The sequence below is a fragment of the Sphaerodactylus townsendi genome, linkage group LG12 (assembly GCF_021028975.2).
Source record: "Sphaerodactylus townsendi isolate TG3544 linkage group LG12, MPM_Stown_v2.3, whole genome shotgun sequence".
In the NCBI taxonomy this organism is placed as follows: Eukaryota; Metazoa; Chordata; class Lepidosauria; order Squamata; family Sphaerodactylidae; genus Sphaerodactylus; species Sphaerodactylus townsendi.
Genome location: NC_059436.1, coordinates 57,405,991 through 57,433,003, shown reverse-complemented (window position 1 = coordinate 57,433,003; position 27,013 = coordinate 57,405,991). Strand labels below are relative to the sequence as shown.

General features: G+C 48.1%; 1 protein-coding gene across 1 annotated transcript in view; it reads right to left on the bottom strand.

The window, feature by feature from the left end:
* Positions 1-27,013, bottom strand: part of COL5A1 (collagen type V alpha 1 chain) — a 386,178-nt gene that overhangs the window by 52,686 nt on the left and 306,479 nt on the right. Inside the window, exons 32-42 of the mRNA XM_048513603.1 lie at positions 23,911-23,964; positions 20,626-20,670; positions 20,470-20,523; positions 17,024-17,068; positions 11,991-12,044; positions 11,803-11,856; positions 10,470-10,523; positions 7,361-7,468; positions 6,655-6,744; positions 6,490-6,543; positions 4,684-4,791 (exon numbers count right to left, since the gene is read on the bottom strand). Coding sequence (XP_048369560.1) covers positions 4,684-4,791; positions 6,490-6,543; positions 6,655-6,744; positions 7,361-7,468; positions 10,470-10,523; positions 11,803-11,856; positions 11,991-12,044; positions 17,024-17,068; positions 20,470-20,523; positions 20,626-20,670; positions 23,911-23,964 — 720 coding nt within the window. The remainder of the gene's footprint in view (positions 1-4,683; positions 4,792-6,489; positions 6,544-6,654; positions 6,745-7,360; positions 7,469-10,469; positions 10,524-11,802; positions 11,857-11,990; positions 12,045-17,023; positions 17,069-20,469; positions 20,524-20,625; positions 20,671-23,910; positions 23,965-27,013) is intronic.

Sequence of the window (27,013 nt, the reverse complement as noted above, 5' to 3'; positions counted from 1 at the left end):
ATTGGTGCTCATAGGAATCCCTGCAGCTGGGTGAGACATCTTGCACCAAGGATAATTCACAAGCTTTGGGACATTTCATTGGACAAATGTAATTCTTATCCATACATTTATGCTTGCCAGTCACCAGACAACATCCAATTGCTGGAACCAACCCTGCCCCACTTGGCCTCAAGTGGAGTTCTCCTTTTTTGTTCCCCCGCAGAGCCCCTGAGAGCAGAGCCCCTGAGAGCAGCCACTCTTCTGGAAGGCTTTGTGTGGTGAATGCTAAGCTAAACTCACAGTGCTATTTGGTGGGTGAAAAGATGGACTTCTCTTTCTTAGCAGAAGAGCAGCTTTGGTTCTAGTCAGGCCTATTTGCTGTGGTTTTCCAAGAAGACACTGCTGGGATGAGCCCAGTGCTCTGGGGCTCCCTCTCAACTGCACAGCCAAGGATTCCTCACCGCCAAAAGCTCAGCTCCCACCTGTTCGAATTTGAACTGGGCAGCATCCAGCAAAGAGCTGACCCATTTTCTGGAAAGGCAGTGAGAACAAGAAGATTCTCTCTCCCTCACCTCGCTAAAACAGGGCTGCTGTAATCTGGATGATTCTGCCTTAACATTTCTTTCCTTATTAGCCTAAAAAAGGGTAACTCACAACAAGTCCACACATTTTGCCTCATGCTGCACGGGTGGAAGGTTTGAGGCATCCGATCTTGGAGCATCACTCGGTTCTCTGCATCCCCAGAGCTGATTGCAGTGGCCAGCCAAGTCCCAGATAGAAAGCCTGTTCAACTTGCATAGAAATGCTGCGGTTCTGAAGTTCAGGATGCTGCTTGGAGAAGAGAATGATTTCGTGGCCCTGCTGCCGGCCACCATCACTCGCAGACTCAGCCAGCTCACAATTCAGGTGGGCAGGGTGAGCACAGAACAGAGCTGGGTTCTCACAAACAGCCTCACTGCCTGTGAAATGGCTGAAGCTGTCTGTTTTGCCAGACCTACAAAAGGTACCATCTGCTTCCCTCCGTGGTAAGAATGCAAAGAGAAGTTTGGTCATTCCAGAAGTTGGATCAGGCTAAAGACATCCTTGTCCAGCACTTGGCTATAGTGACCGGTGCTTACAAGCAGGGTGTGAGCACTTCTCAACCGTCAGCATGCTGAGGAAGACTTTGCACACAAAGGATCAGACTGCACCTATACACTCATCCTCCATGAATTTGTACCTACAGAAAAGTAGGGACAGAAATCTAGGCACAGCAGCCTCTCTCTCTCTCTCTCTGGTTCCCTGCAGCCTCGGAGGGAAGAACGCAGGTGTCCGGGCGTGGGCGAGGTCCCGGCAACCAGGCCTCCGACCGCCCCCGGTCCCGCGCCCAGACTGACGGCCGATTGGGAAGGGGCCGCGACGTCCGCGGGAAGGGTCGAAGCTTCGTCGGAAGGACCCCCCCGTCCCGGCGACGGGAGAGGGGGCCGAAGCATCGTTACGGCGATCCGCCGCTCCGTTGCCCCGGCGCGCTCGCGTGGCGCCCCGAGGGAGGCGTGTCACGGCAGGGACGGCAAACCCGGAAGTGCGGGGGGAACAAGGGACCGGAAAGTGCCCCGGCTTGGCTCAGCTCGAACAGGTGGCAGCTGGGGAGGGGGAGGATCAGAGCAGAGAAGGCTATTTAGGAAGGAGAGCTCAAGTGCTCGGGAGCTGCCGCTGCAGCGGGGTTTTGGAGAAGGGTGGGGGACTCTGTGAGCTGGGAGAGAGGTCCCCGGGCGTGGAAGGACGCAGGCAGGCAGGCGGGCGAGCAAACGCGTCAGCTCGACGCTGGGAGCAGCCAGAGCCCTGTGGAGCAACAGGGCTGGGCGTGTCCACGGGGGTCGGCAGGTCTAGCTGTCAGTGAGGGAACTACGGCAGCCTCAGGGTAGACAACAACGGGGACGCGAGAGGGGCACGGGGGAGGACCAGGCTTGGGCCGCCTTCGTCACCAGGCGCCCTGTGGGCTAAGTTGTTTCTTGGCCCTTCGGGCCAATTGGAAAAGAACACCACTGGGGAGGACATCCCCCAGGAACGGGAGGGAGGGAAGGAGCCAACGCCCAAGGGCCCCGGGCGGGAAGGGGAAGCGCCACAGCAGGTTTCTTCTCTGCCTCCCTGACTTTCCCTGCTGTCCATGGCAAAGCCCCAGGAAATCCTCCTAAGTAGCTCCCTGGCCGCCAGGGCCCAAAGCTGTCCAGGAGGTGTCCTGGCATCCTTCTCATCACATTTGCAGGGAGGCCGTCTCCCACGACTCTCCAGTTGCTCCAAGTGGAGGATTCCGTCCATAGAAACGTTTTCTGAATTTATCCGAAGAAGGAATTTGTTTTGGATCAGGACCCATACTGGATTCCTGTACTAATTATGCATGCCGTGTGGATTCCTCACCTATGCAGATGTTATGTTGATCAACCTATGACTATGAAGCTTTGGTCCCTGTTGTTGTGTAGCAACGTGCATCTCATGCAGTTCAACCTCTTTGCATTTCTACGATGACCTGGGGCACATCAAGAGCAAAGGCCCACCTTCTCCACTGGACTTCTGAACTTTTTCATGGCCCACAAGCCAGTGTGGATCCTCTTTCCTTCATCTGGAGCTAAAGAAATCCTCATTGTTTGGGAGAAGGATTTTGTGGGGCCCCTGGACGGACATGCCCTGAAGCACTCTTCCTGGTTACCACCATTGGCCCCACGCCTTCCTCGCCATCTTGGAGAAGGCAAGATGCCTCCATCCCTCTTTGCAGATGAAAAGGCCCAGGCTGCCCTGGGAGACTTCTTGAGGGGCTGCAGGAGGGGGCTACAGGATGTCAGCCCCAATAGACTGACCATTTGGATCTGACCAGCTGCACCCATGTTCTCATTTTGTCCCCAGAAACACCAGAGGCCCCATAGAGAATCTAGCAGGATCACCGGATCCAAGCACTGCCAGGAGTCCACCTTGACTATGAAACTCTTAGGCCTGACTGGCTCTTACCACAGGGCCAAAACCGGGCCTTCTCCAAGGGAAGGTCTACTGACACATGAAGCTTCATGATGACAGCGGTCGCCTGCAACGCTCTTGTGGCCTTTAGGTTGGCCACACTCAAGGACACAGGTAAGGGGGGGGGTTTCCCGGGTTCAACCCCCCATTACATGTCCAAAGCTCCGCCCCCCGTTTTTGTATTTTTAAGTGTTTTTTCAGTTTTTGGCCTGCAGGGGGCGCAGTTTTTAGGCTGGCAGCCAAAATTTGAGGGATTTTTCAGGAGACTCTCCTGATGATACCACCCAGGATTGATGAGGTTTGGTTCAGGGGGTCCAAAGTTATGAACTCCCAAAGGGGATGCCCCCATCCCCCATTGTTTCCAATGGGAGCTAATAGGAGATGGGGGCTACACCTTTGAGGGTCCATAACTTTGGACCCCCGGAACCAAATTTCACCAAGCCTGGGTGGTATCATTAGGAGAGACTCCTAAAGATTCCCTGAAAGTTTGGTGCTTCTAGCTTAACAATTGCACCCCTGACAGCAGGAACCCCTCAAATTTCCCCAGATTCTCCTTTTAAATCCACCTCCTTCGGCATGGATTTAAAGGGAGAGCCTGAGGTCCCCAGTTTAAACATTGAAAGTGATGCTGTTTCAGAGTAGGGTATAAACCACCCCCAAACAGCATCACTTTCAATGTTGTTTTAACTGGGGACCCCAGATTCTCCCTTTAAGGTGGATTTAAAAGGAGAATCTGGGCTCCCTAATTTAAACACCATTGAAAATGATGCTGTTTGGGGGTGGATTCCAGCCTCACAGCGGCTGCCCATGGGGGGGGGGCACAGTACTCAGATTTTGCATCAGGCTCCATTTTCCCTAGGTACGCCTCTGCCAGGAGGGGAGGGCAGAAGGGGCTGCTGGCTGCCAGCTAGGAGCCCAGACAGTGGGGGGGTGGGTGGGCGGGTGGGCGGGGCAGGGGAGTCTGCCATCTCTGGCCTCGGAGAGCTGCTTTTATAAGCACTGAGGCCAGTGGCGGGGTTTGGGAAGGCATGGCCACACCCCCAGGGGCAGGTTGGGTCTGGCCCTGCCCTCCAAACCCACTCCATAAAAATCTATACCTACGTCACTGGCCACTGTGGACAGTCTCTACACAATAGAATAAACAGGCACAAATGGAAGCTTTAAAAAGAAGTTTCTTGATTTAAGCCTCAGCACCTCCCAGTCTGGAGGAAGCAGCTGCGAAGGAAGACATTTCTGCGAGACCGACGGTCATGGAGGACAACACGGAGGCAGCTCATGGGCTGAGAAGCGGCCTCTGCTCTGGAGGGGAGTGGAGCTCTGTGCTCTCCTGCTGTGCCCCAGGAGTCACGGGCCAGTGGTGAAGCAGCCGCTTCCCACACAGGAGGTCCCAGGTTCGTTCCCCAGCTACATCTTCCCGTTGTCGAAGGAACTCAGGCAGAAGGGACAATTTTGGCAACAAGGCTATGCGAGGTGGAGCCCCAGTCTTCATATGGGCAGGCTCTGCCTCGTGTTCAGGGCCACCAGCTGCAAAGCACACCCTCCTGGCCCCCTCCCATCTGTCCAAACCCCGGCATCCCTGCATTGCCACTGTGCAGGAGTTGCAATCCTACTATCTGTCTGCCTCCTGGGCACCCTGCACTGCACAGATGCCCCACGCGAATGCCCTAAGGCTGGCCCTGCCCTAGGCTGCCCCCCTCCACCGAACAGCAGGTTTACCGGGGCTCCTTTCTCGCCAGCAGGGCCGGGTGGCCCTTGGGGCCCAGGCCGCCCAGGGAGACCAATGGGGCCAGCTGCTCCAGCGGGACCTCGCTCACCAGGAGAACCCTGCAAGGAAAGATGACAAGGAGAACAGACAGAAGCTGAACCACTGGGTAATGCCTGCGAGGAGAAGTGTGTTTGGGAAGGGGGTGCAGCCTCCACAGAAGGAAGCGCCTTGAGGAAAGCCCAGGAAAATGAGCCCTGGTGATACCACAGACAAGTATTGGTTTTCCCAATGGTAGGATTCAAATAATTTAACAACCGGTTGTTTACAAGCACCATTTTCACAACCGGTTCTGCCGAAGTGTTGCGAACCTGCTGAATCCCACCAGTGGTTTTGCCATGGCTTTCATTGGAGTGTCTTGGGAAGCACGAGGGTGCAGAGAAGCCTCTTGTTAGCAATCCTTACCCCTTCTGCGCAGAGAGCCGCAACGTCTAGGGTTTTTTGGAAGGAGGGGGGGATTGCCTTTAACAGTTTTTGTCAGTAATGTGGCTGTGCTCAGAGACATGGATGGGAGACAGACTGGGCCAAAATCAGCTACAGAGAAACAACATGCGTGAAGAAGAGTTTGGATTTATACCCTGCTTTCTCTACCTTGAAGGAGACTCAAAGTGGCTTACAAACACCTTCCCTTCCTGTTCCCACAACATACAGGTGGGCCGAGAGAGTCCTGAGAGAACTATGACGGGCCCAGTCACCCAGCAGCCTTCATGTGTAAAAGTGGGGAATCTAATCCAGTTCACCAGATTAGAATCCACTGCTCTTAACTACTACACCCCACTGGTCCTTCACCTTCAGACAATTATTTTACAAAACTGGAAGTGGTGGGGGTAATGGGGAAGGCAGGGGCATTCTCACATGCAGCAGAGGAGGCAGCAGCCCAATGCAGGGGGTGAGAATGTTTAGATTTCATTTATTGAAAACATTTAATATCTGACTCTTCCCTTGTGGAACCTACACAACAAATTACTTTGTTGTATTGTATAGATACTGGTTGTGTAGATACTGGTTAGTATTGTACAGGGTGTCAATTGGGTGCTGTAGCAGCAGACTTGTAGTAAGGCTTTGGTTTTATTTAATTTGTGATACTGTGGTTTCATAGATTACTGCTTTTTTATGTTGTGATCCACCCTGAGCCCTGCTTTGTCATGAGGAAGGTGGAATATAAATAACCACCACTACTACTACTACTACTACTACTACTACTACTACTACTACAACTACTACTACTACTATAGCTGACAATGTGAATGAATTATAAAAATTATATAAATTATAATTTTAAAATTATAAAAATTTGAATTATAATTTATAATTAATTATACATTAAATTATAAATTTTATAATTTTAAAAAAAGAAATACAAGACCATAATTTAAAATCTCAATGAGGACTGCTGATAAATGAAAACTAGATTACTCAGATGCAATCCTAAGTAAAACTCTCTGTAATTGTCCTGTGAAGGTCAAGACTGAGAGGGTCGGGTGCTGCTCCCTGGGGAGGTTGTTCCACAACCACGGGGCTGACACAAAAAAGGCCCTCTCAATGTGTCCACGGATAAGCTCCTTTGATTGGCAGGACGGGAAGGAGTGTGTGGCCCTGTGATCTTAATTTCTGGGCAAGAACATGTGGAAGAAAGTGTGCTTCAGATACCACAGATCCTAAGCCAGAATGGGAGAAAGCTCTTCCACCCAAGAACACCCTTACTGCAGAAAACTCCAGACTAAGCATGAAGATTCTAGGCAAGAAAGGCTTTTACTTACTGCCGGGCCAGGAGGGCCGGGTGGGCCTTCATTGCCCTTCAAACCCACAGGACCCTGAAGAGAACAAAGTGGCATAGAAAGGTCATCATCCAACAGCAAAAAAAGAAACACAAAAGACATTGCAGAGAGAGATGCTACCAGCAGGAGGCACTCTACAAGACTTACAATGGGGCCAGGAAGACCTCTGTCGCCAGGGAACCCTCTCAAGCCAGGTGGGCCGTCTTTCCCTGGGAGGCCGGAGGGGCCTGGGTCACCCTGCAAAGACAAGTGTCCAATTCAGATCCAGCAGACCCAGTGGAATTTTTCTGGGCACTCAAAGCCCAAGGATGCACTGATTTACTGATTGCACTTATTTTATTTCTATTCCACTTCTTGGCTAAAGTCCTCCAAATGAATCACAGAATAAATACATCAACGTTCAAACTTACCCAATTTCACTTTAAAATGACATATGATTTAAAAGAGCCCCCCCCCCCCCCCCAGTGTGAGTTAAAAAGAAGTCTTTGGACAGCACATTTCTGGGGAGAGGAAACCTCCTTCATTGGGCAGAAGCTCTTTTAGTTAACCAGGGCCTAGTATTTGCTTTGACAGCAGAGGCATCTCAAGACCCAGCACCAGCTGTTCTGGCTTCTCCAAGAGAAGGAAAAACCTCTGAAGGGAAAGAAGGAAGGAACTATTGGGGGGAATTATTCCGTGGTTGAACCTCCAATTCAACAAATAGGATTGCTGAGGCTGTCAAAACTCGTGCCTTGTTTTGCTGAACGGTGCTTCCATTCCACTTCTGGAACACCTTTTCATAACTACACACAGTGCCAGTTCCCCCAACTGCCCACGAAAGGGCTCTCTCTCTTTCTCTCCCCCTCACACATACCTTTGTGCCTTCTTTTCCAGCCAGCCCAGGAAGTCCCTGCTCACCCGGTGGCCCTGGTGGCCCTGGGTGGCCACGTTCACCCATTGGACCCGTCTCCCCAGTGGGACCCTGCAAGAAATTAGGAAGAAGGGAATTAGGCACAAGTGAAACAAAAGGGGGAGGGGGGTGAGGAGAATTCACAGACAGATCAAAGGGGGAGTGCAATTTGCATCGATCAACTAAGTTTTCAGGTGCCAGAAACCTGCCTTTTAATATAATACTTAAAATGGGGAAGAAGTCACATTTTGCCTGTACAAAACTAGTCATGCAGATAATACCCATTTTGCCAAGTGAAAGACATGTCAGTAAAGACCAAACCTAACTAAATCTATGGCCCCCTGGTGGGAGATGCATGGAAATTGTTAGGAGAGTTAACAATGAAGTCCCCCAGGCCTTGAAAGACCCCAACCCCCTAGTCTCTCTGGCAGACTCTCTGCTGGGACACACTCAGGTGTGGAGAACTGGCATAAGATTCAGAAGTGGGATGCAGGAAAGTCTGTTTCAGAATTTCAAGGACAAATCTTGATGGGGTTTGCTGGAGCCTGGGGTGATGCCAAGCTTCTGAAAACAGACACACTGTTCTGGGCTGATCCCCTGATCCTTCATTGCCAGCACCACACTGGGGCTAAACTGCACCCGAGGGCATGACCACCTCTGTGCCCCCCCGGCTCCCCGTGCCCTTCCCCGCCCCACTTCACAGAAGCCAGGAAGCCAGCAGGGAGGCCGGGGGGTGGGGGCTCAGTGGCATGCAGCCGGGCGCCCCCACACGTGACGAAACAGCATGCACCTGGGGACATGGGATACTCGATGTCCCCATTACCGGTACACCACTGCTGATTGCAGCAGTTAAAAGGAGACCACTCTGTGTGTACTCAGAACTTCTCCCCTTTATTGCTGATTCTTGAAAACAAAGGGTGTGGCCACTAATGAGGAAAAAGGGATTTTTAATAGCTACAGGAAGCAGCTGTGGAGACTCTCAAGAGATTCTGTAAGAGATTTCTTCACTTTTTGCACACCAGCCTCTGTCAAAACAGGTGTTTGAAACGCTACAAGAAACGTGTTTGCACAGAGATGACCGGAGGAGAAGATTGAAAAAGGGACTTTTGCAGCATCAGTTCTTCACTAGGTTGTCATCCCAAACACAAGCTCCATGTGTTGTTCACCAGATGTTGAAACTCCTATCCTGGGGGAAGGAGCACACTGGCTGTATACACCTCTATAGTACCTTTCTTTGTTAAGTGCATTCACCCTTCTTAAGGAGCAAAAGGCACCTTATAAACATCAAGGGGGTGTCAGGTCTGGGCTGGGAAGTTCTCAGAAGGCCTGGCCCTTGTGAGTTGTCAGGGCAATTATTTGGCCCAGGGGCTAGTGGTACAGCCACCACCGGGAATAGCAGTGCTCAAGGCACAGCAGGCTGTTGCAGTCAGAACTCGGGGGCTCAGCAGCCCTGCCAAACTCCTGGAGCTGCTGGCAGGGCAGAGCCTGACCAAGAGGCAAAAGGAGCAGCCTGGTGGACCTGAGACCCAGTGGAAGATGTGCAACAGCCACCTCTCCTCCAGACTCAGAGGCTGGACATCTGCAGCAGAAGAGGAAAGCTGAGCAAGGGGTCCTGTGATGCCCCAAGAAGCAGGAGAAACACAGCTTTCAGGACAAGGGGATGAGAGAGGCAAGCATATACCTACTATGGGAGTGGCAGAATTTGCACTAGCAACTGGAAGCGACAAAGAGGAAGGGGCGGGGTTGTTGCTCTACCCCATTGAAATCACCCCTGACAGCACCGAAATTTCAGGGATGTTTCGGGAGACACTCCTAATGCTATCACTCAGGTTTGGTGAGGTTTGGTTTAGGGAGTCCAAAGTTATGGACTCCCAAGGGGGGTACCCCATCCCCCATTGTTTCCAATGGGAGCTAATAGAAAATGGGGGCTACACCTTTGAAGGTCCATAACTTTGGACCCCCTGAACCAAACTTCACCAAACCTGGGTGGTATCATTAGGAGAGTCTCCTAAAGATACCGTAAAAGTTTGGTGCTGCTAGCTTAACAATTGCACCCCTGACAGCAGGCACCCCTCAAATTTCCCCAGATTTTCCTTTTAAATCCCCCCCTTTGGCATGAATTGAAAGGGAGAATGTGAGGTCCCCAGTTTAAACATTGAAAGTGATGCTGTTTCAGGGTGGGAGATAATCTACCCCCAAACAGCATCACTTTCAATGTTATTTAAACTGGGAACCCCAGATTCTCCCTTTAAGGTGGATTTAAAAGGAGAATCTGGGCTCCCTAGTTTAAACACCATTGAAAATGACGCTGTTTGGGGGTGGATTCCAGCATCATTTGTTTAAACTAGGGAGCCCAGATTCTCCTTTTAAATCCACCTTAAAGTGAGAATCTGGGGTCCCCAGTTTAAATAACATTGACAGTGATGCTGTTTCTGGATACAACACCATAAAATGTTTTCATAGCAGTAATAAAACATTTTGAAAGCATTTTGAAAATGTTTTCAAAAAAATATTTCTGCTGTGGGCATGGCCCATTGCTGTGTTCAGATTTGTGAGTTGGGGCATGTTCTATAATGTGATGGTGACTTTGAAACGACCTGGTGGAAAAAATCATTGTTTGGTCATGGTGTCCCCCATGGGGGTGGCCGCCCATGGGGGGGCATCAAACTCAGGTTTTGCCCAGGGCTCCAGTTTGCCTAGGTACGCCACTGCTGAGGACTCAGCTTCCCTCGGTCCAGGTCTGTCTGAGAGCAGCAGAATCAGAACCCTCAACTCCGTGGTCTGTATTTTAACGAAAAGCAAGAACGTGGACTGGAGAATGCCTCGGCAGCACCATGGCAGCTGAGCCTCACACTAATCGCATTTTAGCATTTCCAAACATCATTACCGAGCAGCCAACTTGTACACAGAAGGCAGACATAAACACGTATTTACCCTGCAATACAGAATTCACTCTGCCATTAATCTGACAAGTCCTGCTAATTAAGAGGTAATTGAATAGTTGGCTGTTCTCCCATAAAGTGCAAAGCAGGAAACAGACAAGCCAATCTCAGTGGCTTCTGGGAGTACCTACCTGGGGTCCGACAACTCCTGGAGGGCCAGGGGGACCTGTCTTGCCTTGGAAACCCTGCGACAGAATAATACATTTTCACTTAGAGCAAGAAATCACAGCACTTTACACAGAACATAACAAATCCAGCTGACCCAATAGCCTCTTTTCTTGTAAGCAAACTCATACTCTTTGAAATCCCAAAGAAAAATGAATGAGGAAATGAATGAGATTTGGTAGGTCTGTATATTGACAGGGGCAGGGCATATAAAAACAGACTGCCCCTGAGGACTGAAGATTCACCCGCTACCAGAGGTGGGAGGGGGGGAATGGCACCCAGGGCAACACCTGCTCTGGCCACCCCACCCCCACCCCTTCAGCCTCTGCTAGTTGAAGGAGCAGCCTGGCAGGACTGGGCTGAGGGGACGGGTGTGGGGGGCGATGTCCCCGTGAGCGCTCCACTTCTGCCTGCTACAGAAAAGGTGACTCTATGAAGAAGTAGGTGAAAGAACTGTTTAGGGGAACAGCTTTGATCAGACTTTTTTTTTTTTTGGTGGAGGCCCCAAGGGAAGCTTCTCATAGAATCACAGAGTTGGAAGGGGCCATACAGGCTGTCTAGCCCAACCCCTTCCTCAATGCAGCACCAGCCCGAGAACTGTTAGAATATTTCGCATCCCTTGTGATTCTTCCTGTAAGTTCTTGCCAGAGTAAGACAGCTGTCCCATTTGGTTGTTTTTGTTAATGCAGGGCAGGTGAGCTATCAGTGGGTTGATTGGGGTCACCGTCATTGTCTGCATATAATGGGGTAGATTTGTATGCTGTACTCCTTTCCCTACCATTTCTCCACTCTCCTCTCCCCTTTCCCCCCTTATGCTGTGTTACTGATGCTGTTTTGCTGTTTGATTATTATGTAAGCTTGTTTGCTTGCTTGTGCATTTTGCACATGACTATAGTCGAAGACTTTCACAGCCAGAATCACTAGTGTGTTGTGGTTTTTCCGGGTTGTATGGCTGTGTTCCAGCAGCATTTTCTCCTGACATTTCACCTGCATCTGAGGCTGACATCTTAAATCACCCCCACTCCCACCCCCTGGGAGGATCGCACTGCCTGCCCTCTTGGGTGGAGGACGTTTCTGCGCTGGGCTGGGCGTCTGGGGCTCCTACCCAAGAGCTCCGCGCTGGGTTGGATGGTCTGGGGTGTTCCCAGCGGCCACAAGGCACAAAGGGAGTGTGTGTGTGTGTGTGGGGGGGGGGGGGTTGCCCCGGGTGCCATTTATTGCTGGTACACCTCTGGGAAGGAAGAGCCCTGCCATCCCTCCTAAGCCCCCCGCCAAGGCCACAGATTACACAGTACTTACAGTTTCACCTCTCTGCCCAGGATGGCCCGGCAACCCATCTTTTCCTGGGGGACCCTAAGGAAGAAAGTGGAAAGCTGCAGAAAAACCCAATAATTCTGTTTGGCCAAGTTTGGAGTTGGGCCAGTCATATCACAGTGGGATAGTGCTAGGGCACATCAAGGGGGAATTTTTCTTTCTGCCACACTCACCGGAGGGCCTTTTGGTCCAGGAAATCCAGTTGGTCCCTGAGGCCCAGGAGGACCCTAGGAAGAAAGGAAATAGAGGCCTTGCTACGAGGAAAGGTTGGAGCTGTCTGCTGAAAGAGCTGTCCAGTCTCTAATAGCATTAATTTTTTGAAATTCTAATTGGTAATAATGAAACCAGTTTTTTACAATATCCGTTACCTCCTCCATTGATTTAAGTTCCCATTTGTCATTTTTAAAGTTCAATATGTGGGCCATTTCTCTTGCATATTCACTTCTTCCCTAGAACAAGCTTCAACTGGGGGCAACCATAATGACGTTGCACGCTATTATTTTTTAATAGTTCAACCATACCCAGAGAAGACTCCTTCTAATACAATGATCAGATAACTCTTTATGTATTTTTCCCTTGTCATACCACAAATATGCGTGCCATCCAAATCTCCTGTCAAATCCCTCCAAATCCAGAATTCTGGCATTATTCAGCAGCACCCATGCCCTTCCAGTGTCAGTGCAACAGCTTCAAAATACAGTTTTAAGTTTGGGAGCGAGAAACCTCCTCTTTCCTTTCAATCTTGCATATTTTTATATTTAATTCTTGGTTTCTTTCCCTGCCAAATGAATTTACTTATATTCTTTTGCCACTGCCTACATGTTAGAGTTACTGAAGACATTTAGAACTGACCAAAAGAACATGGTTTTTGTTAAAGAAATGACAGAACTGAAAAGTAAGGTATATATGGTCCAGTTCTCCCTGCTCTCGGAAGTTGTTTGGCCCAGTTCTCCCTGCTCTCGGAAGCCGCTGTCGACAGGGCCCTGGCTGCTGTTAGACCTACTACCTGTCCTCTGGATCCGTGCCCCTCCTGGCTTATTAAAACGTGCCAGGTGGAGTTACGACCCCACCTGTTGAGTATCATCAATAGCTCCCTTGAGCAAGGAGTTTTTCCTGGTGGGTTGAAAGAGGCAGTGGTCCGCCCACTCTTGCCAGAAAGACCATCGTTAGATCCCTGGCGATCCTGGCCAATTACTGCCCGTCGCTTCGAATCCTTTACGTTTCTGGGGAAGGTAATTGAGAGAGTGGTGTTAGGAGCAGCTTCGGGGTTTCCCTGTGGGACACATAGGCTTTGATCCCCTTCCAGTCCGGTTTTCGTTGCTGGGCATGGAGGCGGAGACTGTTCTGCGATACGCCGTCACAGATTTGCTCCGTTTACAACTAGACCGAGGCGGATCGGCGCTGTTGGTTTTGTTAGATCTAACCGCAGCGTTTGATGTGGTCAATCACGACCTTTTGACCCACCGCCTGGCCGCTTCTGGGGTGCGTGGCACTGTCCTTAAATGGATTGCCTCGTTTCTCCGGGACCTGACTTAGCAAGTGTGGTGCGGGGACCAAGCATCCCAGAGGTGCTCACTTCATTGTGGGTTGCCTCAGGGAGCGCTGTTGTCCCCGCTATTATTTAACATCTATATGCGACCCCTTGCTCAGTTGGTGCGGAGCTTTGGGCTGACGTGTCATCAGTATGCTGATGACACTCAGCTCATTCTGTTGATGGAGGGGGGAACGGCCGTCGCCCCTGCGGCTCTCCAGCATTGTTTGATGGCCGTGGCTGGTTGGTTGAAACAGAGCAGGTTGAAACTGAATCCATCGAAGACGGAGATCCTCTGGCTGAGGCGTGAAGGGGAGGTTGGGGACTTTCAGCCGCCGGTGTGGGAGGGGGCTACATTGGCACCAGCCTCCTCTGTCCGCGACCTGGGGGTCCACCTGGATTCGTCTCTTTCAATGGAGACCCAGGTGGCCCATGTAACCCGGGTCGCGTTTTACCATCTTCGCCAGGCCCAACGGCTGGCCCCCTTCCTCTCCCAAGCTGACCTGGCCACTGTGGTCCATGCAACGGTCACCTCCAGGTTAGACTATTGCAACTCGCTCTACGCGGGCCTTCCTTTGCGTCTGATTCGGAGATTAAAAATGGTTCAAAATGCAGCGGCACGTATGCTTACAGGAGGTGCCATGAGAGAGCATATTACGCCTGTGCTTTGCCGTTTGCATTGGTTACCAAATACCGAATCATTTTCAAGGTGTTGGTGTTAACCTTTAAGGCCTGCGCGGCCTGGGACCTCCGTACCTGCGGGACCGTCTTACCCCATATGTCCCGAACCGGTCTCTGCGTTCGGCAGAGGCCAATCTACTGGTGATCCCTGGCCCCTCCATGACATGGCTGGCCTCTACCCAGGCCAGAGCCTTTACAGCTCTGGCCCCTGCCTAGTGGAACGCTCTCCCTCCAGCTGTCCGGGCCCTGCGGGACCTCGTTGAGTTCCGCAGGGCTTGCAAGGCTGAGCTGTTCCACCGGGCTTTTGGAGAGACTAGCCGTTGATAGGGGCCCCCTCCCTCCCTCCCGCCCTCCCTTCTTGTCTTCTCTGACATCATGAAGATCCTACCACCCCTTCTGGGATCCTTGGTGGGGATTGATAGTAGGCGCTATCTTGTGTTAATTATGCTGCATTTTAAATGGGGTTAGGTTTATTTTTATTATTAGAGCCATCTTAACTTATATTTATATTGTATTTAATTTGATTGTGCTCTTTTTACACTGTTCACCGCCCTGAGCCCTCCAGGGGAGGGCGGTTTATAAACCTAAATAATAATAATAATAATAATAATAATAATAATAATAATAATAATAATAATAATAATAATAATAATAAATGACGAGAAGTTGATTGCTAATATTTATACGATGTTATTGAAATGGGATATAGAAGATGAGGTTGTAAAGTTGGTAACAATGAAGCGGGCCAGAAATATTGACAGGAATGTAAACATGGAGCAGTGGGAGAGACTCTGGAAGGATGATTTGAAGTTCACAGCATGTTAAAACCTGAAAATTATTATAAAATGATGTTTAGATGGTATTTTATGCCAAGAAAATTGGCAAAAATGTATAAAGGTATATCTAATAGATGTTGGAAATGCCAAAAACATGAGGGATCTTTTTTCATATGTGGTGGAGATGTACAGAGACTAAATCCTTTCAGGATTTGATACTCAAACAAATACATTTTTTAAAAAATAACAATGGAGAAAAAGCCTGAAGTTTCTCTACTGGGACTGATGGGTGATGTCTTCCCAGATCAATACAGGCTGCTTTGCATGTATCTGTGTACCACTGTATGTGCAGAAATGGAGAGATGAAAAAATACCAACAAAGGAAGAATGGATACAGAAGGTCACATAATATTCAGAAATAGCAAAATTAACAACTTTATCAAGGGTCAGTAATACAGAGAAATTTACAGAAAACTGGAAACCTTTTATGGACTACCTATTTTAAAAAAATATGGTACTCATATTCTTCTGGAATGCTGTTTTCACAGTAACCTGCGCATGATTCTAATTCACCCTCTGCTGCTTCCAAGACTTGAGCACTCCAAGTTCCAGACCACTCGCTTTCTGCTAAGTGACTGTAATCCATCGATCACCTTGGCAGTGGCTAAATTCTTGGAAAGCATTTTAAACACCCGTATTTAAATGTTTTAAAAGTTTTCTCTTTTAAATGGAAATATACTAACAATTTATATGCCATTAAAGGTTAAAATGAAATGAAAATGAAAAAAATATGGTAGAAGAGAAATAATTGCAGGATTTGAGATCTAAAAGAAAACAGCAAATTGAAACAGAACAATAAAAATGATGACGTGTGTGTAACTGATAAATTGTTCCATTTTAAATAGATGCATGGACCTAGAATGGATTAGAATTCAGTAATGAGGGGGAAGTCATCATTTGGTTTTATGGTGTGTAGTTTAGTTGGTTATAATAGGTTGAATCTAATTATTGCATGAGTTATGTTTTAATTATTTTGTGTGTGTTTATTTTTCTTTTCTGTATGTTATATTTTTGTTTTGTATTGATATGATGAGGTGTGAAAGCGTTTATAATTTTTTGTATGCTGAAAAAGCAAGTATACATTAAAATTGCATTAAAAAGAAAAAAGACATTCTAATCGGGCAGTTCTTAATCATCTTTTATCGATTAACTTTCACCTAAACTTTCCAAGTAGTTGTTATTTACCCTCTTTACCCTATTTCATCACTTTGCCTAGCTATTCGATTCTCTGACCTGCCCATCTATCCATTACAAATAACTGCTAATTCTGTTGATTTATGACTGTTGATTCACACTTTGCTCTGCTTCAGTTCCTTACTTTCCCCCTCACATACAGAATTCACATTTGAAAGATTCATGACGGGGTTCACATCAGTTCTGTCTCTGCTCCGTCCCATCCTGTGTCTGAGGGAAGAAGGTTTAACTCTAAAACTGGAATGATGGGGTGAGGATCAATAAAAAATGAATGCACACAAAAATATTTTTAAAAATACACTGTATTTGCCAATTTTTGAATTTGAACTTTTAAATTCAACAAATAAATTTAGATTCTGGGATTTTATCTTAAAATTCTGGTGCTGTTGTGGCTTGTTGGAATTTTTAAAATTTCTTTGACTAAAATCAAAATATGAGATCTTGTATTTTTACTTAAAACATTTTAAAGATACATTTCCACCCAATTTAGTTTCCCCAAGAAAGCAAACAACAAAACATTAAAACAAGATAAAAACATATCAATATAAGTAAAACAATTAAAAACAATCAAAACACTTAAACTTTCACATTCTAAATATTGTTGCATGCCAAATGTTAAAATTCCCACCCCATGGAACGTCCAGTGATCAATACCACACGTTCAGAGAATGTTTAAAGGATACTCAGAAGTCTGACCCTTTTAATGAAGGATTTGGGGAGCAGGTTCTTCCCAGGCCTTCTGGGGTATCTCCTGATTCACCTCCATCACCCCCTTGATGCAGCCTCTCCCTTCTCTCTGTGCGCCCCCCCCCCCCCCGGTCCCTGCCATGGCACTGGCAGACTTGTCCATCTTTGGGCTACCCCGAGGCTGGGTGCTGAGACTGGCTGGGTCCCATGCTGTGTTCTAAAGGCGCACCCTTTGGCCCACACACCAAGAGCTCTGCCCTGACTTGAGCTATCTCACCCTTTCGCCTGGAGGGCCCGGCGGGCCATCCCCACCAGAGTTGCCCTGCAAGAAAGAAAGAAAAATTAAAGCTTGGAATTACGAGTAGGACCTCCCACACAGCAAATGCAGAGCAGGCTGCAAAGGAACCCGTTTTCCTCCTTTCACATCCACATGCATTCCGTGCAGGCAGCAATTGGGGCCCACGGGAACTGTCTGGGTTGCTGTTGCACCTTTGCATGGAGACGCATTTTTTTAAATCACAGAATCATAGAGTTGGAAGAGACCCCAAGGGCCATCAAGTCCAACCCCCTGCAATGCAGGAACACACAATCAAAGCACTCCCAACATATGCTCATCCAGCCTCTCTTTAAAAGCCTCTGAAGAAGGAGACTCCACCACTCTCAGAGACAGTGAATTCCACTGTCGAACAGCCCTGATGGTCAGGAAGTTCTTCCTGATGTTTAGGTGGAATCTCTTTTCCTTCACCTTGAATCCATTACTCCGTGTCCTAGTCTCTGAGGCAGCAGAAAACAAGCTTGCTCCCTCTTAGACATGACATCCCTTCAAATATTGAAACATGGCTATCATGTCACCCCTTAACCTACGCTTCTCCAGACTAAACATCCCCAGCTCCCTAAGCCTCCCTTCGTAGGGCATAGACTCCAGATCCTTTACCATTTTGGTTGCCCTCCTCCCTGGACCACGCTCCAGCCGGGTCAATATCCCTCCCTGAACTGTGGTGCCCAGAACTGCTTACACAATAGTCCAGGTGAGGTCTAACTCAATGCAGAATAAGAGAGGGTACAATTACATGTCCCTCTGCATCTTGACACTAAGTTGATACAACCCAGAATCGCATTGGCTTTCTTGGCCGCCGAATCACACTGCTGACTCATATTTAGTTTCTCGTCTACTAAGACTCCCAGATCTCTTTTGCATGTAGTGCTGTCAAGCCAGGTGTCACCCATCCTATATCTGTGCATTTCATTTTTTCTGCCTATGTGTAGTATTTTATATTTATCTCTGTTGAAACTCATGTTGTTTGTTTTGGCCCAGCTGTCTAATCTGTCTAGGTCATTTTGAATTCTGACTCTGTCCTCTGGGGTATTAGCTACCCCTCCTAATTTGGTGTCATCTGCAAATTTTATTAGCATGCCCTCTATTCTATTCTCCAAGTCGTTGATAAAAATATTGAATAGCGCTGGGCCCAGGACAGAACCCTGTGGCACCCCACTAGTCACTTCTTTCCAGGATGAAGACGAACCATTAATTAGCACCCTTTGAGTTTGATCAGACAACCAACTACAAATCCATCTAATAGTAGCATTGTCTAGTCCACATTTCACTAGCTTACTTGTGAGAATATTATGGGGCACCTTGTCAAAAGCTTTACTAAAATCCAGGTATGCTACGTCCACAACATTCCTTGGGTCTACCAAGCTCGTCACTTTATCAAAAAAGAGATAAGATTGGTCTGGCATGACTTGTTTTTCAGAAACCCATGCTGACTTTTTTGGGATCACAGTATTCCCTTCTAAGTGCTGGCAGACCGTCTGTCTAATGATCTGCTCCAGAATCTTCCCTGGTATCGATGTCAGGCTGACTGGACGGTAATTATTAGGGTCCTCCTTTTCCCCTTTTTGAAGATGGGGATAACATTAGCCCTCCTCCGGTCCACTGGGACTTCTGTTCTCCAGGAGTTCTCAAAGATTATAGCAAGTGGTTCTGAGATTACTTCTGCCAGTTCTTTTAATATTCTGGGATGCAGTTCATCAGGCCCTGGAGATTTGAATTTGTTTAAAGTAGCTAGGTATTTCTGCACTACCTCTTTATTTAGTCACTTCCCACATGTGCGTAGCTATGCAGGCATGCACAAATGAACCCCCACAGCCATGCCGATGTCCCAGGATACGACCATCCGCACCTGCATAGTTACGCAGCTACTCAGATGCAAGCTGCAAAATGTTTCATAAAGGTAAACCAAGGCAAATAAAGCGCCTCCTGTCCAGCTGTTCGCTTGCGAGTGGTTGAAACCTGGGATTTTTTAAAAGATTTGCTAGTTTAGCAATTTTCAAAAACCCCAGTTTGGGGAAAATGACACAGGGCAGACTCGTTTTGGGGGCAGGATCTGTGCAAAGTCCTTACCCCAAAATATTTGCATCCGAGTTTATTGGCTCGTGTGGAATGGGTGCAAGACAGGAAAATTAATCTGAATGCATCACACAGCGCATGGGCAGCCCACTGCTTTGACTGCTGGGAGCAAGGCTAAACATTTGCCCCCCCTCTCAAGTGGCCTCACCTGTGTCAGATGCAGGTAGCCAAGTTACCTAGTACAGGTAAACAGCCAGTCAGCCAAAGCTCCATCTCCCACCTGCACTCATCTATACTCACCAAATGAATGAGGAGACCATTTCATGCTCCTGATAAAGTCTACTCCATACTCTATACAAGACTATAAGACTATACAGAACTCTTCAGCCAGAACAAAGTTCAACACATACAGAACTCAAACTCAGTCTCTCTCTCTACTTATCTTAGCATATACAAAGCATTGCTTATACATCCAACTGGATATTTTCCCCCGCCCAGGCATCAGCCTCTCATTGGTCTAGAGACACAGTTGAATTCACCAATCATGTTAAAGGTTAACTGCTCCTTCGCCCCTAGACTGACTGTCTCCGCCCTTTGGGGTTGGCAAACTTCTGCTAACTCAGAAGATGACCTTTTGTGAACTTTTACACTCTTTTTTTATATATCATGACACTCCAGCCTTTACCTCACATCTATGCACTGTGCTTTACATTGACATGGGTCTCTTGGAGTCACAACCTGGGACTGAATCGCTTTGTCGGAACAGACCAAACGTCTATCTAGTCCAGCGCTGTGTGTCCAGCAGCAGCCTGCTGCATGTCTCTGGAAATCTCACAAGTAAGACATGAAGATTTACCCCCAATGAGTGGGATCCAGGGATAAATGGACTCTCTGCAGACCCCTGGCAGACCCCAAAGGCAAGCGCGAGGCTGCTGCCTGGAATTGAAAGGGAGGGGGGGGGATCTCTGAGCCTCTTTAAACCCATCACAGACACACAGCAAATGAAAACTGGACAAATGACATCATATGACATACCTGCCCCTGAGAACCATTTATGAGCAGAAGAGGGAATTGGGAGTGGTGTGGCTGGATCTTTCCAGCATGTGATGATTCTCCCAAAAGACGAATACCTCTGCTCTGTCACAGGTTATATCAAAACCCACACAATATTTACACCAGCAGAGCCTGGCATGGTAGCATTGCCAGGGCTCTCATGGGCCTTGGGAAGGCAGCCAATGTGCCAGTGGAATACCCAGCAGGGCCTGTGCTGATTATGGAAGCTTCTAAACAAGCCAAAGGAAACTGCCTTCCCCTGCCCAAAGCTGAGATGCTCCAGGGTGGGGCAGAAATTTAGCAAGTTCATATCAAAATACCTTTGGACCAGGCTTGCCTGTGATGCCCCGCTGACCTCTTTCTCCTCGGGGACCCTGTTGGAAGAGGAGGGGGCGGGGGAAAGACGGTTACTGAATGCCCGGGCAGCCACCTTTGTACTAATAGGTGTCAAGAAGGAAAGGACAGTGCTTGGTTACCGTTGGGCCCCGTTGCCCTCTTGGCCCCGGTTTGCCAGCGGTGCCCTGGAATCAGAGAGAGAGAGAAAGAAGTCAGGAAGTTCTTTTCAACTAACATATATATCTTGATTTCTCTCCCATGGATCTGAGACAACTAAAGACCTGTTCAAAACACAAGCAGATCACACCAGCAAGATTAAATGAATGCAAATAATCTCTATATATAACAAGCTAACCATTCGTTAGCTTTTTAATCTATATATATAATCTATATATATAAAAAGCTAACCACCCCCCACTTCTGGAAAACCAAAAGCTGGAGAAAGGAATTTTTAAAAAACGCAGCACGAGCGTGCCACCAACAAAGATCCAGCCTGACCAACGAGAACTGGATGAATACTATGGTGAGCAAGCAGGCTGGCAGGCTGAGAAGGTGTAGGGAGAAATAAGAACAAAACTTTTTTTATGGAGCAACAGTATTCATTTGGCTTGGAATGTTTATTGCAGGAGTAACAGAACAAACATCCTGGGCATCCGTCCAGACTTCGAATTGCAGACAGACTATCCTTAGTCTTTTGATTCCAGGATTGTTGAACAGCAAAAATGCAGTCTGAGTCACAAACAGAAAATCTGTCAGACATATTTTTATTATTGATATGGTCATAGCCGAGCACAGATCACAGCAAAATTCAGAACAGGTGAAAGAAATAATTAAAACTAACCCCCACACCTGAATTGGCTTATCAACTAGGGCAGGGGTAGGGAACCTGCGGCTCTCCAGATGTTCAGGAACTTCAATTCCCATCAGCCTCTGTCAGCATGGTCAATTGGCCATGCTGGTAGGGGCTGATGGGAATTGTAGTTCCTGAACATCTGGAGAGCCGCAGGTTCCCTACCCCTGAACTAGGGGAAATATCTCTCTATATAAAAAACTAACAGTGACTTTGTTAGTCACGCCCTAACGCCGAAACGGCTGGACGGATCACCCCCAAATTTTCACATGACGTTCCTACCCATTGCGGGCAGGTAATCGGACCTTCAAATTGCCAAAAGTCCATACCTGAGCCAGGTAAAACATATTTTTCCTGGCGCATCAGGCCATGAAGCTGGCTGTGTTTAACTGTCACCCTCAGAATGTCCGTGCAGCCTGTCTGTCTGTGGCCTGAGGGCTTGGGATGAGGGCTCAGAATGTTCGCTCAGATGGGCAGAGATGAGCAGTGAAAACAGTAAATACTGGTAGGTAATGCGAGTGGAAGTGAAACACATACACACTTTGCCGTGTGAGACGTCAGGTGGGGTTCCCCCCCTTACACAAAGGTAACTTTCACTCTCTGTGCCTCACCCACTGTTACCACCCAATACACATCCAGCTCATCCTCACACACCTCACTCTGCCCTCCCTCACATCCAACCACCACTTACCCACTTCCTCACCCATATTCGCCACAGCTCTCTTTTACTAAAAGCAAGCTGAAGTTTGCCTTTTTCTTCTAAGAAAATCCGCGGGGTGGGGGCGAACCAACACTACCGGCTCCGCTTCTTTTGCACATGGCCCTTTAAAAACCCAGGGAGCTGGCCTCGATCTGAGCGCCTCACCACCCTGCCTCTGCTGCCTGACTGGGATAGCCTCCTTGCCCCAGTTCTGCCTTACCCAAGCCAGGACTGTGAGTGTCAACCAGCCTCATGGACAGCGGGATTCGCACTCTGGACAGTTCCGTTGTGGAATGAAAAGGGTTACCTTATACTAAAAACCAAGACAGCACCATATAATAATGTGAATTGAAAAGGGAAAGAGGGATTCCATTTGACCACCCCAAAAGAAGCAGAAGAAGAAGAAGCAGAAGCAGAAGAAGAAGAAGAAGCAGAAGAATCAGCAGAAGCAGAAGAATCATCATCATCATCATCAGCAGCAGCAGCAGCAGCAGTAGCAGCAGTAGTAGTAGTTTGGATTTATATCCCCCCTTTCTCTCCTGTAGGAGACTCAAAGGGGCTTACAACCTCCTTGCCCTTCACTCCTCACAACAAACACCCTGTGAGGTGGGTGGGGCTGAGAGAGCTCCGAAAAGCTGTGACTAGCCCAAGGTCACACAGCTGGTGTGTGTGGGAGTGCACAGGCTAATCTGAATTCCCCAGATAAGCCTCCACAACTCAAGCTGCAAAGCTGGGAATCAAACCCGGTTCCTCCACATCAGAGTGCACCTGCTCTTAGCCACTACGCCACTGCTGCTCCCTAAAGGCTATGCTGGGGATCATTGGACCTGCAAGGACATCTGTGTGGGTTGCGCACTGTGCTAAGAAGGACAATTGCCACAGCAACGCGTGGCCGGGCCCCGCTAGTAAAAAATAAAGCTTATGAGTTGAACTGATACTTTAACCAGACCACCACAACAGCGCATAAAGACAAGGGGAAGGAGAGAAATGCAGCCCCTACCCCTAACTACATTAATGAAATTGAGATGGCTGAATGTTAACATGCCAGAAAATGATTTGTATTTTCTGCATTCTTTTCAAGCTTGTGTATTAGAAGTAATGTATATTCAAATGAGAGTCGAAAGCAAATTTAACATTACTCCGGCTCTTTTGTCCAAATAAAGTTGTTGTTGTGTGTGGTGGGGCGGGGGCAGGGGAGGGAAGGTCTCCAGTACTTCCAGAGTTTGCTGTCTGGGTTGTACAGGCAGAGGTTGTTTCGCAGGCGATAAACCATGCAAGTTCCTAGAATCCTCTGACCGCCAGAGATGCTCAGAACTCGACAGGTGCGCAAGGCATGTAAGTAACTGATGTTCCGGAGGGAGGGGGAAGAGTGGGAGTCAAGAAAGCATAGAATGCTGAGGGGGTTTTGGAGTGAAAAGAAGGGGACGATCACCAGCCTAAAGTATCATACAATGATGGGGTGCTTTTTTGTACCACAGAGAGAAACACATCTTACTGTGACAGTGGCCTCTGAAGATGCCAGCCATAGATGCAGACAAAACATTAGGAGCCACACAGCTCAGAAAACTCACAACACTTAATTGATTCTGCATGAAAGCCTCTGACAGTAAATACAGTGATCCTCCAAGCCAGACTAAATGTGGAATGGAGGATTGTATCTGCCACTCTGAGCTCCCTGTAAGAAGGACAGACAAAAATGTAGTAGACAGAGAAAGACAGTCTTGGGGGATTCCCCTAACTCTTATGTGGGATGGGGCTGAAGGATTTAGTCAGCATCAAAATCTTGCTTTGAGAAAACAGGGACTTCCTGTAGAAAGCAAGAGCACCTGGAAAGCAAGAGCATCAGGCAAAGCCCCAGCCCCGCTGCACTCTTACCCTTCCGCCTTTCTCTCCATTGGTGCCTGGGAATCCTGGAAATCCAATGGACCCCTGGAGAAAAAAAAGAGAGGAACAAGGGAAAGACAATTTCTCCACCCCCGCCAGAATAACATCAGAAGGAAGCAGGTGGTCATCTGTGGCAGGGAAGCAGTTCAGAGCAAGGACTAGGAACCATACCTGCTCCCATGCCCTTCGTTGGCTTTCTCATGGGGCTGGCTGGAAATGCCAGTTTGGATGCACCTATTTGGGTGCTTCTAATCCTACAGTTGAGTTATGGAGGAGGCTTTGGCCCGTGACTGGCTGCGCTGTCAACAGTCATGACTCCCACCCAGAAGGGGAAAAAAACCTTGCAGTGAGGCATCAAATGATCAACTGGTGCTTTGGGGGCATGTTCCTTAGGCGCAGAACCCAGGCCCCTGCCCATTTCCTGACTGCTGGGGGGGGGGGTCTCACCCTGGCAAGTCATCTGTCTCCCACCCTGTGCTGCCACGAGGCCCGGCACCATGCCCTGGGAACTGCTGGCCTTGGTTCTGCCCCCTTTGCTGCATTTGCCCTCTGGCTCCCCAGCTTGACTCTGGTCACAAAATGGCCTTTTCTTGGATCAGCCCCATTGCTGGTGACCCTGGCTCACTGATGCTGGGGCTCCCCCCACCCCGCTCTGGCCCACCCAGGCAGGCCCCGTGCCCACAGCTGAGCTGATTCAGCCCAAGAACTGCACGGCTGAATTAATAGGTGGCACTGGGAAGGGGAGAAGCCTGCAGCAGCAAGAGGGACACTCCTTGGGCAGGGGTGGCAAAGACACGCAAGGACCTGAGGCCAGTGCATGAACAGGCCATGCACCCCTTCATGAAAGGGCTGGCGACCAGCGTGCCAAGAATATGCCCCCAAGAGAAAACAAGCCTTTGTGGTTAATCACTGTTCCATTATTGAAGATGTTGCTTTTCCAAGTATTAAACAAGAAAAATAAAATGTGATTCTCAGCAAACTAGAAGAAGAAATCACATCATTACAAAAACCAGACATTCCCAGGAGCCTCCAGGGCATGATAAGCAGGCTGCAATTTGCTTGTAAATGCACAGGGGATTCTCCTGTTTGATGGAAAGCAAGGAAGTGTTTGACACCCCAATAAAGGGGAGGGGGTAAGGGGGGGAGCTACCCATGCCTTTCATCTCACTAATGGAGCCAGGGCTTTCCTATTAAAGGGCCATCTCTTCATGAGTTACCAGTATTCTCCTTAATTAATTATCCAGCCATTTGCCACAAATAACCCATAACCCAAACTTAACATTCTTCTTGCTCTGGGTGTGGAAATGGGGAGAGAGGTAGTTAATGCCAGCATCAAAGCCTTTCCCGGGAGGTCCTGGGGCGGCAGGGCTGGCCACGCTTGCATGCAGCAGCCCCTCAGTTCCAGGGCTATTTTTGCGGAGGCTGCAGGTGCCCAAAGTAGTATCTTTGCTTAATAATTTAAGGCTGATGAAACAGCTTCACCCAGTAGTGCTTGAGGGGCACTGACTTCAATCGTGTTTCCTAGAAATCTGCAATGATGGGCGAGAAAAAATTGCCCCAATTGGAACATATGGATGCCCAAGACTGAGAGAAATCTGCAGGTTTCTGTTCCACAAAATGTCATTAGGGAATTTCATAGCAAGGTTTCATAAATTGACGGAATTTTTGGAATTTCTCAAAGTTTAAGCCATTTTTCTTGTTTTGGAATCTTACAGGGCAAGGGAGCCATATTTCAGATGCTGAATATTTCCTGCAGAAGTGTGACATTTTGTGACTTCAAGGAACTTGGTCTTTGGAGTCTACTTTCCCCACATTCAGGGTTATCGTGCCTTTATTGATCTAGCTGTTAAAACTCATGTTAAGAGCTGAGGCAGTAAGGGATTCCTCATTTTTACTGTGGCAAACCTAACAATGGAAGTTTATTCCTGGAAATATATTCCACAGAATAGATTCTAGCTTTACAGATTCAAGGTTGCTTATAGGCTCCCTTCTTTCTAAAACTCAGGGTGATGAAACTTTCTAGGATTGGCTGAATGTCTCTTTGGATGATGTGTCCTTTCAGTATCCTGATTCTTATTTTATCTTATCAGGTGATCTGAATGCCAGATTTGGGTCAGTCAATCAGATGCTGAGCAAGCTATTCTATTAAACTGGGTTTCACAGGATCGGGCCATTAACAAATTGATTCTAAGATTGCTAGAATTATTATCCTTTCATTAGCTGCAGAACCTACATGGTACTATGCTCAATATTTTTTTTTGGGGGGTGGGGGGGGGTTACATATCTTTCTTCTGGAGGCACAAGTGCAACTGGTTGCATCGCGGCTTCACCTTGACTGCAGTTTCACGTTACATATGGCTCCAGGCTCAGAATGGAGTTGACAGTGGTCACTGTTCCTGCATATCAGCACTTCTTTTTGGGGATAAGACTGTTGTCAGCTGAGCATATGATCTGCAAACATAACTTTAGCAGGGAGTTCGGATGATTACATGGCCCTCTTGGTTATCTACCATTCTCACCCAGACCTTCGACTACTGAGTGATGCCTCTGATGCCATAACCTGCGTTAAGACCATATTTCAACTTCTCAACATTTATTAACAGCATGCCCTTTGAAATCACCCAATTCTTAGGTTGAGGGTGGTTTGACCAAGAATGTACAACTGCTGGAAAAGAGTTAGCATATCACACTTGGTGGTTTTGCTGGTAAAAATCTGGACGATCCTCTACCTCATGCAGTCGAGGTCTGCTTATAAAAACCTTCTCAATGGGAAACTGCAATGGCAGGAACCAGGTTTAACTGTTCAAGTTAAGGAATAGTCCTGGTTTTGTGAACCTGCATCAGTCAGCCTAGGCAGGTATTTTCTCAGTTGGGATCACAGATTTCTGAAAGGCTTAAACCCCACAGCTGAATATATGGTCCCCTCTTGTCCTGGTCCCAGTGACTTTGGAGCAGTTTCCACACCTTCACATTCCATCTCTACCTCTCATTTCCAAGTCTGAAATCGGTGGCCTTATGGCTTCTCTTGCTCTTGGTAAGTCCCCAGGTGACAATATGATGCCCCCAGAAATGTACAGGCATTTTCTGATTGGTA